The 13,260-nt window shown below is 40.7% G+C and overlaps 1 protein-coding gene across 19 annotated transcripts in view; it reads right to left on the bottom strand.

Annotated features, from left to right (window-relative positions):
• Nucleotides 1–13,260, bottom strand: part of GPATCH8 (G-patch domain containing 8) — an 88,554-nt gene that overhangs the window by 11,820 nt on the left and 63,474 nt on the right. For 15 of the 19 annotated variants that reach the window (XM_065577506.1, XM_005282875.5, XM_065577517.1 and 12 more), the window contains one exon: nt 6,077–6,220. The exons of 3 other annotated variants lie outside the window; for them this stretch is intronic. In XM_065577506.1, the coding sequence (XP_065433578.1) occupies nt 6,077–6,220 (144 nt within the window). Of the gene's footprint in view, nt 1–2,087; nt 4,927–6,076; nt 6,221–13,260 lie in introns of those variants that run through there. One more of the 19 variants, XM_065577522.1, reaches the window with a different exon arrangement.

Below are 13,260 nucleotides of genomic sequence, written 5' to 3'. Positions count from 1 at the left end.
TAGAACCAACTGAAATATGAGAATGTAGGTGATTTTATGAAGAAAGGCACATTTTGGAAGGCTCTTTTGTTAGTTCTCTCAGTGCAGTGATGCTCTTCCCCTTGTGTCTCTGCATTTATTCCATATATAACATAGGAAGTTATTTAGCAGAATTGGATCCCCACTGCTATGGGCATACTACAGAACTATATCTTAGTCTACGCCACCTCTGGCATTTGTTGCTATGTGAATGCTAAGAATATCAGCGAAGGGCAACAGTTTTCAGTGTCACAGGGTTACAGGTATCCCCTTAGCTTTAGGGGTCATTTTCATAAATTGAAAAAGAAATGCGAAGGGAGACAAAGATGAAATGAGAATCCATGCCTGTGTCCATCTAACACACAAGTTGATGCAAAAACACTTGTCTTGCTAGATGAGCATAAAAAACAAGTGCAATGTTATAATAATTTTTATGAAATGAAATACAGAATCTCTAAACGTATGCACAATAAATGACAGACCATATAGTTCTCTCCCAGAAGCGTATACAATACAGAACAAACTCATGTAAAAGGTTCAGAAAACCAGTATCTGCTGTTATATACTAAAAAGTACACTAATTTTATTTAATAGCAGTTGGCAGAGAGATGAGGACAGTAGCCTGGAAGGGATAGGTTCTCTAGTCGGATCATACTGTTGCATGAGTTGCATTCTATTTAAAGTACATCTGCAATCCTCACACGTGTGAGCATTCTGGGGCCCTCGCATTTGAAGACAAGACTTGCCACAGAATACTCAACTCTCCTGTGCTTTTAGGGCACTAGACGGGGAGCACTTTCCTTTCTGCTGGGCGGTGCAATGGTGCTTCTCCTCTTACTTGGTACCGTAGCGATGGAAAACTGACTAGTGGATATAGATATGAAAGTTCAGAAAACATTTGATCAATGCAATGTTAAAGAACTTAAACGTTCCTGGAATCAAATGAGAGGATGATTTAAAAAAAAAAAAAAAAGCCAGAAGCTGTAAGATTTAAGAGACTGTTACAGGTTCTGGAGTTTTGAAAAGCTGTAGTGTCTGATCATACACAATTCAGAAGATACAGGATCCCTGTCTGACTGATAACCATCAATATTGTATAGGGCCTTAAGAAAGGAGAACATTAATATAAATATAGAATATTTGAGTGCCAAGTCTAGAAAGCTACGTGCATCATTCCAAGCCACATAGAGCTGGTTTAATTCAAAGGTGACTGATGTAGCATCACAAAGAAAGGGAGAAATCTGCCACCCCCATAAAACACAAGGGCTTTGGTGCCCCCCCAGATGCCTAGTGGCATACATTTGAGTTGAGGGATTAACTGCGAGGGGTTCTTTTCTATATCACTAAATCAGCTGCTAAAAAACTGCTTCCAAAGTTTTCCCTTCATCTAACCCTTTCTTTTTGAATTTGAACCTTTAATAAAAGGCTGTCTTCAGGATTCCTACAGCTTCAGAGGTGGGACAGTTCACACGTAACCGTTAACTTTTGGTTGCTGCACCCAACAGCTCTCCCCTCATTTAGAAATCTCCATTAAAAATTACCGTAACTTTCCATGGTACAAAGCAAAATTAACACTTTTTAACTGCTCTTTGAATGTACTCAAAAAGGCTTAATTTATGAGAGTCGTTTTCCCCCTTCTGTATGAATATCAGTTGCCATAACAAGTCTTCTCAAGTTTTTCCTCAGAGGAATTTACTACTCTGAGGATGGGGTTATACTCTTTAAAACATCCATTACATCTTCTTATTTTCCAAATGTTAACCTTATTTTTAAGGACAAAAGAGTGTTAGTTCCCAGATATTCTGGTTAAAAACAGAGAATTAAACCAGCCAATGGGTCTTGGCAGTCACAGGAATATGTATTTCACAATTTAATGCACAATTCAAAATCTGAAAAACTGAAAAATTCCAGATAGAGAATTCCTCGTATTTTGAATTTGGTTGTGCAGCTGGAGAACTCAAATATGTCCCTCCATTAACAAACATAACCAGGACTTTCCCTTTATACTTTTAGTGTCGACAACTTGGTGGCAGGTCCAAAATTTATTGGGTAGGGATCAATACACTTACCTATTGTCCCTGATTCGCAATAATCCTGAGTTCCTTCCTGGAATACAAGACAGTGTCTTTATATCTTGGGAATAGAAGGGGATGTAGGGATGGAAGATCTATTTAATAGGGATAAAGTAATGTCCACTGAGCAGTTTTAGAAATAAGCAAACTGCCATTTTAAATTATTTAAAAGCAATGACTATTCCCAAAGGAAATTTACTCTTGACAGGTAATATGCTATGGAAAATGTAAACTAAACTTATTGTCTTAAGAATTTCTTCCCCTCACATATCTGTATCGGATCACTGCTGCCAGATATTGCCAAGCACACCAAACTCCAGTGACTACAGAGGTTTGGTATATTTATCACTAAGGATGTTGTGGGATCTTGTTTTCCCCAGCAATAAAGCCAAATGGGAAATACAAGTTCCCAGCCTCTGTCATATTCAAGTTTTAGTTGAGAAGAAAAATGATCCAAAGAAAGTATGAATTAGGAAATCAAGTCTGCAAGAGCTTTATTTAATCTCGGTCCCCTATACATTCTGGCAACAGGCAGAAGGTGATTCACCTTAACTGTATCTTCTTTTTTCCTATTGGAATCTCTCTGCTTTATAGAATTAGATAATAAAAAGTCAATCTCCGTTCTAAAATGTCTTCTCTACCCCACCTTCATTATTTCTTTGAAAGGTAACTATCACTGCTGCCTTTTCCTTGAAGAGACTGCACAACTAAGGAAAAATATTCTAAAAAAATGGGAGAGCTTTTAAAAAATAATAATTTTCAGCTTCAACTAAAGGTTACGCAGAACAACTTACACTTGGTTTACTTAGCACACTAGTCGTCCTTTTGGGCTCATTAACTAACCTTAATAACTACTTGCATAAGTCAATGCTCAAGAAGAATAAATGCTTTTGTCTTCACATCACTTTGCTTCCTTCACTGATCAAAGATGATTCTAGGAAAGCTGACCTGTCAACATACGGTACCTTCTATTGTTTGACAACAAAACTACAGACTAGTATTTTAAAAGCTATCCTCAAAAAGGATAAATCTGTCCCTCAGAAGTGACCCTACCTTCAATCGTAATTCGTAAAGGCAATGGGACATGCTAAGATACAGTTATCTACTGCAAGATTCTATTTCAATTATTCCCAGGCAGTTTCAAATTTGCTGCTAAACTCAGACCTTCTTAACAAGGCCACCTGCACCTTAACACTGCACAGTCCAATCTCCTAAATGCAGCTTGATTTCTTCTGCCTTTAACTTTCTAAAGACGACTTCCTGAACTGTTTATTGGATGATTTCTCATAAAAAAATCTGGAGGTTCATAAGCTCCAGGCCTCATTTAATACTGGTGTAACAGCTGCAAATTATCCAGTGGTGGTATCCATTCAGATGGCCAACACCAAAGAGTTTTTCACCAAAAGCAGAAATCCATTTGTATGGATGAGAAGATTGTGCCAGCATAAAGTTTTCCCCAAGCAGCTTTTACTTCTGCCACCCTGTTCTCGCACACTCGTGGTGGACAGTTCTTCCACCACCATGAGGTTGGCCCGTGCTCTGCAGGTCAGTTATTCCTCTATAAGTCTCTCTAAGCAGTGGCTGAAGTATGTCAGTTATGTCACTCTCCTGTAGATCTCTTGGTTAATTGTTCAGATACACTTATCGAGAGCTGCCATTAATATACCATCACACAAATATATGGTATTAAACAGGCCCCCCGTTGCCATGCACTCAAATTTCAGCCAAACTGATGAAAAGTCCAAAGTATATTAAATCAGAAGGTTGCAACAACTCCATCTATTAGCAATCTAATGTGCCCATCAACTTAGTCAAAATAGCCCTTGTATAGCTGTTTTCCATAATACAATAGAAACTCACTAATCTGTACTTTGCTACTCTGTAAACCTCATAATTTACTGCACTGTTGTTTTCGGAGAATTGAGGAGTGCTATAGTGAGGTCTCGTATTATTAAAACTTTGTTACTTTTCTACACTTAAATGAACAAAGTATATTTTGTGATGCATTCTCCTTGGTTTTAAAACTGTATTTGTATTTATTGCTGTTTTACAAAAGTCAATAATGCACAATATATCTTCCAGTCATCAGCACAAATTAATGATGTTCTATTAGATGTAATATTACAGAAAAACAAAATACCTTCTCTCTGAGAAGTGATATCTATAGACGGAGTTGTAGCTGTGTTGGTCCCAGTATATTGGAGAGAGAAGGTGGGTGAGGTAATAGCTTTTATTGGACCAACTTCTGTTGGTGAAAGAGAGGCTTTCGAGCTACACACAGCTCTTCTTCAGCTTGTCTCTTTCACCAACAGAAGTTGGTCCAATTCAAGATATTACCTCACCCACCTGGTCCATCTATAGACACACATTTAAAACAGAAAGTTATGTAATGCCTAAAACTCAATTGTCTAAAGCAGGGGTTCTCAAACTAGGGGTCATGACCGCTCAGAGGCTTGCAAGGTGGTTACATGGGGGTTGCAAGCTATCAGCTCCTTGGGGCTGACAGTTCCCAGCCCCCCTTAAATTAAATTACCCCTCCCATTTTTAATGTAAAAGGGGGGGAGGGAGGGAGGAGTCCACACTCAGAGGCTTGCTGTGTGAAAGGGGTCACCAATACAAAAAGTTTGAAAACCACTGGTATAGTGTGTGAACAGACTAAGGGCATGGCTACACTTGTAGATGTAGAGCGCTTTAAGTTAAACTGGCCTTCAGAGAGAGCAGTAGGGAAAGCGCTGTAGTCTGTCCACACTGACAGCTTCCAGTGGCCACATTTGCGGCACTTGCAGCGGCATTGGGAGCGGTGCATTATCCCAGCATGCAAGTGACTGCCATGTGCTTTCAAATGGGGAGGGTGGGGTGGAGTGTGACAGGGAGGGTGTTGTGTGTATGGGGGGGGGGGAAAGAGTGGGTTTTTGGGGGGCTGAGAGCATGTCAGCATGCTGTTTTGTAAGTTCAGACAGCAGCAGACCTCCTCCTCCCCCCACGCCTCTCTCTCTCACACAGCATTCCACAGTAATGGTTGCTTTGTCTCGGAGCAGATAAGCATGCCGGCTGTCAGAAAAGGAGCTTTGAAAGGGCATATCCGCATTCCTGCAGCGATTCAAAAACAATGACAAGAGTGGCCACTTGAATTAAGGGGATTATGGGACGTTTCCGGAGGCTGATCAGAGCGCAGTAATACAACACCTCGTTCACACTGATGCCCAGGCGTTGTAGCCAAGGCACAGCAAACGTTATTCCACTCGCCGAGGTGGAGTACCAGAAGCGTTCCAGCTGCAGAGTCAGAGCGCTCTACGTGCCTTGCCAGTATGGACGGGTAGTGAGCTAGGGTGCCCGGGGCTGCTTTAATGCGCTCTAACTTGCAAGTATAGCCAAACCCTAAGTCTGAGGCCTGAACTTTTAGTAATGAACATACAACAAGATGTCTATAGACATCACAACATAGGCCACCTTTTGAAATTCAATCTATTTCAACAGAGAATTTTTTTAGAATTGGCCAGCTCAGTGGAGTTACAGGACTTGGATATTATTCCTAATGACTTTTTCCTTGCTGCAATGGCCATTCTTATTATAAAACCTATTATGTCACCCAGAATCACAATTCTCTATTCCATTTGAAGTCTAGTACATGAAGCCAGATATCCCAGTTATTGGAATTCACCATAGGGCCTATTACTTGGGCCTCAGAAGCTCCACTGTTCATTCCAAAGTATTGATGACTTAAGTGGGAGCCATCCATACACACCTAATCTCCTTTTCAGTCTGACTGCCACCTGCTCCTGAACATGGTTAGTTCAAAGCTTAACCCCTTGATGCCATCAATTACATTTCTTTCAATGAGTATTCCATTGTTGGCAATGGAACACATCTCAACCAAGAGCAGCAAGAAGCTTCCGTGGGGATATAGGGGCATTCAAAATATTAACACGCAAGGCTCTGCAATGAGAATATCATGGTACTTATCTGCAGTGACAGCAGCTGTTTACCTGTTTGTGAGCATGGTCATAAGAGTTTATGTGGTTGTCAAACTCTTGATGTTTTTGATACTGCTTGTCACAGAGTTCACAGTAAAAGTTTGCTCGGAGGTCTTCCAGGGCCTTGGCAATTGCCTTTTCTTTGTCGACATAATCCTGCAATATTAATGAAAGTCAGTACTGTTAAGTTCCTGTAAAATAATCAATGAAGCTGAACAATTCCATTAAGGAAAAAAGCCTTCACATGGAAACCTTAACATGACGCTGGTTAAAATAGAAACATTGTTTTAGAGCAACTTGATACACCCATATTCTCCTACAAACTAAAATATATGTGAGTGTTGTGAAAACTAACTAGAATACATTCTTTTTTTAATCTGGCCTTTATATGTTCTACAACAGAAAACAGTATTCTTATAAAGTAATGCATTTGTTAAGTGGTCACATGCTCACCACCGTAGAGAACAGCGCCTTACCAAGAAATTTACAATCTAGAATTTGTGGTTCTATAGCTGGAGACTGACAAAATGTTTAGTATGACTACTTAATAAACCCACCTTATGGCTGCAAATGAAGTGCATCGGATGAGCTGAGCTCACATGAGAAAAACAATTTAAATTTCCAAGCCAATTAATAAAATAATTAAAAACTGGCAGCTGTTCACATAAAGCTACGACCAAAATGCCAACTGAACCTCCTTAACCTGCCCAAAGATTTGTGGAACAGAAAACTCCATCTACAAGTACTGACATTCCCTCTGTTTCGAGGGATACCTGGAGCTTTTCTATCTGATCTTAACTGGTATGTAATTCAATAAGGATGAATACAAGCACAAACTAAGAAAAGCAATGCAGTAACACCTCCAGATCAAGTTCATCCCTGGAGTATTTCTACCAAATTCTATTAAACTATACCAAGAATGAGGATGCCAACTATATGTAGTTAAAGCAAATGAAGTTGTGCCCCAGTAGGATGATGGCTGCATGAAAAGGTGCACAGGTAGTTGCAGTTTACCAGAAATCATAGGGAAACAATTTTTAAAATGAAGATGTATGCACAGCAATCTCTGGCAAAATGAGTCTACAATCAAATGCACATGAATTTAACATCCCAACCGTGGTGGTGATTTTTTTGGGTTGATATCTCTGTAAGTGATTAGTTACCACCCCTTAGAGAGGATGGTTATTTTTTGTACTGGGACGATGCCAAAAGGCTCTGGGTCCCGTTGTTCCATTCTCTCCTCTCAGTACAAATCCTAATCCAGCCAATTAATCTCATAGCACAAAGACCACTGTTTAACTCCATGGTGCTCCAACCAGGATTTGCTGGATTCAGGCTATAAGGCAGCTTTCCTACTATACATCAGTGATCTGGACACCAGTTATTCAATGATCAGCCAAACTGGCTGCTGTAATTATTCTGAAATGTAGTTTTGAGCTGGACCTGCTATTGGAAATGAAAGGCCAATCTGTTACTACCTATAACCCTGGGCCTACCCACCCTACTTCACAAACCAAATTATTCCAATTGGTACATTAATACCAATGCCAAACTCAAGAATGATTTTAAGAAGTTTTGCCCTTCAGGAGCTGAGAAGAAAGTGTTTATTTTAGGGCTGTCGATTAATCACCGTTAATTCAAAAATTAATCATGGTTAAAAAAAATTAGTTGCGATTAATTGCAGTTTTAATCTCACTGTTAAACAATAGAATACCAATTGAAATTTATTAAATATTTTGGATGTTTCTCTACATTGTATTCTGTGTTGTAATATACACTTTGATTTCAATTATTTTTGATTACAAATATTTGCATTGTAAAAATGATAAAATATAAACAGTATTTTTCAGTTCACCTCATACAAGTACTGGAGTGCAATCTCGGTCATGAAAATGCAATTTACAAATGTAGATTTTTTTGTGTTACATAACTGCACTCAAAACCAAAACAATGCAAAACTTTAGAGCCTACAAGTCCACTCAGTCCTACTTCTTGTTCAGCCAATCGCTAAGACAAACAAGTTTGTTTACATTTACAGGAGATAATGCTGCCGCCTTCTTATTTACAATGTCACCAGAAAGTGAGAACAGGCATTTGCATGGCACTTCTGTAGCCAGCATTGCAAGGTATTTACGTGCCAGATATGCTAAACATTCGTATGCCCTTTCATGCTTTGGGCACCATTCCAGAGGACATCCTAATGACACTCATTAAAACAATAATGCATTAATTAAATTTGTGACTCAACTCCTTGGGGGAGAATTGTATGTCCCCTGCTCTGTTTTACCCACATTCTGCCATATATTTCATGTTGTAGCAGTCTCAAATACTGACCCAGCACGTTGTTCATTTTAAGAACACTGTCACCGCAGATTTGACAAAATGCAAAGAAGGTACTAATGTGAGATTCCTAAAGATAGTTATAGCACACGACCTAAGGTTTAAGAATCTGAAGTGCCTTCCAAAATCTGAGAGGGATGAGATGTGGAGCATGCTTTCAAAAGTCTTAAAAGAGCAACACTCCAATGCAGAAACTACAGAACCTAAACCACCAAAAAAGAAAATCAACCTTTTACTGGTGGCATCGGACTCAGATGATGAAAATGAACACTCATCGGTCCGCACTGCTTTGGATGGTTATTGAGCAGAACTCATCATCAGCATGGATGCATGTCCCCTGGAATGGTGGGTGAAACTTGAAGGGACATATGAATCTTTAGCAAATCTGGCCTGTAAATATCTTGCGACGCCAACTACAACAGTGTCATGCCTGTTCTCACTTTCAGGTGACAATGCTGCCCACTTTTTGTTTACCATATCTCCTGAAAATCTAAACAAACTTGTTTGTCTGAGCGATTGGCTGAACAAGAAATAGGACTGAGTGGACTTGCAGGCTCTAAAATTTTAGATTGTTTTATTTTTGAATGCAGTTTTTTGTAAATAATTCTACATTTGTAAGTTCAACTTACATGATAAAGAGATTGCACTACAGTACTTGTATTAGGTGAATTGAAAAATACTATTTCTTCTGTTTTTCCACACTGGAAGTACTTATAACCAAAAATATAAATTGAGCACTGGTACACTTTATATTGTGTTGTAATTGAAATCAATATACTTGAAAAATGCAGAAAACATACAAAACTATTTAAATAAATGGTATTCCATTAACAGTGCAATTAATTTTTTTAATTGCTTGACAGACCTAGTTTATTTCGAACAGGAGCGGCTAACAGGGGAGTTTGGCAAGTGAGTTTACAGGGGGAGTGTGAGCAGGGGCTAAGCGCTACACCTAACATTCTTTGCACTTAAAGGTCAAAACACCGCTTGATAAAAACAAAGCACCAACAAGGGAACAAGTTTTAGGAGTAAAAAGAGAATGCAGGCAGAAGTCCAGCAACAGAGTGGGGGCTACCCAGTTTATTGCACCCAATGCAGCATGTATGTATGTATTTGGTGCAAGGAGCTCCTGGCCCTCAGAGACGGTGTACGGACTTTGGAGACCAGGGTGGCTGAGCTGGAGGAGGTAAGGGAGACAGAGAGGTACACAGATGAGACTTTCCGGGACACAGTAGAACGGTCCCACCCCTGGTCTGACAGCCTCTGTGCTGTTGAGGAGGATGAAAGCCTCAGGGAAGGAGAACATCCAATTGAAGCAGAGGGAAACGATCCCATAGTTGGGACCCTCCTCCCAGATAGTGCTGTGGTATCCTCTCGCACTGAGGATACTTCTCTGGGGGAGGGAACTCCAGTTATTAGGAAGAGACAGGTATTAGTAATGGGCGATTTAATCATTAGAAACATAGATAGCTGGGTTTGTGATGATCGGGAGAACTGCATGGTGACTTGCCTGCCTGGTGTGAAGGTTGTGGATCTCTCGAGACATCTAGACAGACTTATGTGTAGTGCTGAGGAGTCGGTGACCGTGGTACATGTAGGTACCAATGACATGGGGAAGGATAGGAGAGAGGTACTGGAGGCCAAATTTAAGCTGCTAGGTAAGAGATTGAAGTCCAGTTGAAAAGCTTCCAGTTCCACGTGCAGGGCCAGTTAGACAGGCAGAACTGCAGGGTCTCAATGCTTGGATGAGATGATGGTGTAGGCAGGAGGGGTTTAGATTTATTAGGAACTTGGGAAGCTTTTGGGAGAGGGGGAGCCTTACAGGAAGGGTTCCACCTAAACCAAAATGGAACCAGATAGCTGGCGCTTAAAATTAAAAAGGTTGTAGAACAGTTTTTAAACTAACGGCTGGGGGAAAGCCGACAGGCACGGAGGAGCATGTGGTTCGGACATTCCTTAGGGGAGGATCTATAAATGGAGATTCCCTATGACCTAATAAGGAGTAGAAGATGGAAAATGATAAAATACAGGGAGGATCCGATGAGAAACAGTCAAATGAAAAAAAAAATCCCCATTCAATTACATCATAGAATCACAGAATATCAGAGTTGGAAGGGACCTCAGAAGGTATCTAGTCCAATCCCCTGCTCACAGCAGGACCAATCCCCAACTAAATCATCCCAGCCAGGGCTTTGTCAAGCCTGACCTTAAAAACCTCTAAGGAAGGAGATTCCACCACCTCCCTAGGTAACCCATTCCAGTGCTTCACCACCCTCCTAGTGAAAAAGTTTCTCTTAATATCCAACCTAAACCTCCCCCACTGCAACTTGAGACCATTACTCCTTGTTCTGTCATCTGCTACCACTGAACAGTCTAGATCCATCCTCTTTGGAACCCCCTTTCAGATAGGTGAAAGCAGCTATCAAATCCCCCCTCATTCTTCTCTTCCGCAGACTAAACAATCCCAGTTCCCTCAGCCTCTCCTCATAAATCATGTGCTCCAGCCCCCTAATCATTTTTGTTGCCCTCCGCTGGACTCTTTCCAATTTTTCCACATCCTTCTTGCAGCGTGGGGCCCAAATCTGGACACAGTATTCCAGATGAGGCCTCATCAATGTCGAATAGAGGAGAATGATCATGTCCCTTGATCTGCTGGCAATGCCCCCATCTTATACAGCCCAAAATGCCATTAGCCTTCTTGGCAACAAGGGCACACTGTCGACTCATATCCAACTTCTCATCCACTGTAACCCCAGGTCCTTTTCTGCAGAACTGCTGCCTAGCCACTCGGTCCCTAGTCTGTAGCAGTGCATGGGATTCTTCCGTCCTAAGTGCAGGACTCTGCACTTATCCTTGTTGAACCTCATCAGATTTCTTTTGGCTCAATCCTCTAATTTGTCTAGGTCCCTCTGTACCCTATCCCTACCCTCCAGCGTATCTACCACTCCTCCCAGTTTAGTGTCATCTGCAAACTTGCTGAGAGTGCAGTCCATGCCATCCTCCAGATCATTAATGAAGATACTGAACGAAACTGGCCACAGAACTGACCCTTGGGGAACTCCGCTTGATATCGGCTGCCAACTAGACATGGAGCCATTGATCTCTACCCGTTGAGCCAGACAATCTAGCCTTCTTTCTATCCACCTTATAGTCCATTCATCCAACCCATACTTCTTTAACTTGCCAGAAACAGGGGACAGCCAAAAAAATGACAAGTTTTTAAAATGCTTATATACCAATGCTAGAAGTCTAAACAATAAGATGGGTGAACTAGAGTGCTCAGTATTAAATGAGGATATTGATATAATAGGCATCACAGAAACCTGGTGGAATGAGAATAATCAATGGGACACAGTAATACCAGGGTACAAAATATATCGGAAGGACACAACAGGTCGTGCTGGTGGGGGAGTGACACTATATGTGAAAGAAAGCATAGAATCCAATGAAGTACAAATCTTAAATGAACTAAATTCATTTTAGGGGAGGAGGGATAGCTCAGTGATTTGAGCACTGGCCTGCCAAACCCAGGGTTGTGAGTTCAATCCTTGAGGGGGCCATTGAGGGATCTGGGGATTGGCCCTGCTTTGAGCAGGGGGTTGGACTAGATGATCTCCTGAGGTCCCTTCCTACCCTGATATTCTATGATTCTATGAAATTGTACTATAGAATCTCTATGGATAGTAATTCCATGCTTGAAAAATAAGAATATAGCAGTCGGACTATATTACAGACACCTGACCAGGATGGTGTTAGTGACTCTGAAATGCTCAAAGAGATTAGAGAGGCTATTAAAATAAAAAACTCAACAACAATGGGGGATTTCAACTATCCCCATATTGACTGGGTACATATCACCTCAGGCCGGGATGCAAAGATAAAGTTTCTTGACACCTTAAATGACTGCTTCTTGGAGCAGCTGGTCCTGCAACCCACATGAGGAGAGGCAATTCTTGATATAGCCCTAAGTGGAGCATGGGATCAGGTCCAAGAGGTGAATATAGCTGGACCACTTGGTAATAGTGACCGTAATATAATTAAATTTAACATCCCTGTGGCAGGGGAAACTCCACAGTGGCCCAACACTGTAGCATTTAATTTCAGAAAGGGGAACTATACAAAAATGAGGAGGTTAGTGAAACAGAAAATAAAAGGTACAGTATCAAAAGTAAAATCCCTGCAAGCTGCATGGAAACTTTTTAAAGGCACCATAATAGAGGCCCAACTTAAATGTATACCCCAATTTAAAAAAAACACAGTAAGAGAACCAAAAAAGAGCTACTGTGGTTAAACAACAAAGTAAAAGAAGCAGTGAGAGGCAAAAAGGCATCCATTAAAAAGTGGAAGATAAATCCTAATGAGGAAAACAGAAAAGAGCATAAACTCTGGCAAATGAAGTGTAAAAATATAATTAGAAAGACCCAAAAAGAATTTGAAGAACAGCTAGACAAAGACTCCAAAAGTAATAGCAATTTTTTTTTAAAATACATCAGAAGCAGAAAGCCTGCTAAACAACCAGTGGGGCCACTGGACGATCGAGATGCTAAAGGAGCACTCAAAGACGATAAGGCCATTGCGGAGAAACTAAATGAATTCTTTGCATCGGTCTTCACTGTTGAGGATGTGAGGGAGATTCCCAAACCTGAGCCATTCTTTTTGGGTGACAGATCTGAGGATCTATCCCAAATTGGGGTGTCATTAGGAGGTGGTTTTGGAACAAATTGATAAACTAAACAGTAATAAGTCACCAGGACCTGATGGTATTCACCCAAGAGTTCTGAAGGAACTCAAATGTGAAATTGCAGGACTACTAACTGTCATCTGTAACCTATCATTTAAATCAGCTTCTGTACCAA

This window comes from Chrysemys picta, chromosome 24 (genome assembly GCF_011386835.1).
Source record: "Chrysemys picta bellii isolate R12L10 chromosome 24, ASM1138683v2, whole genome shotgun sequence".
In the NCBI taxonomy this organism is placed as follows: domain Eukaryota; kingdom Metazoa; phylum Chordata; order Testudines; family Emydidae; genus Chrysemys; species Chrysemys picta.
Note: the sequence above shows the minus strand (reverse complement) of the source record. Positions and strands in the feature narration are given on the sequence as shown.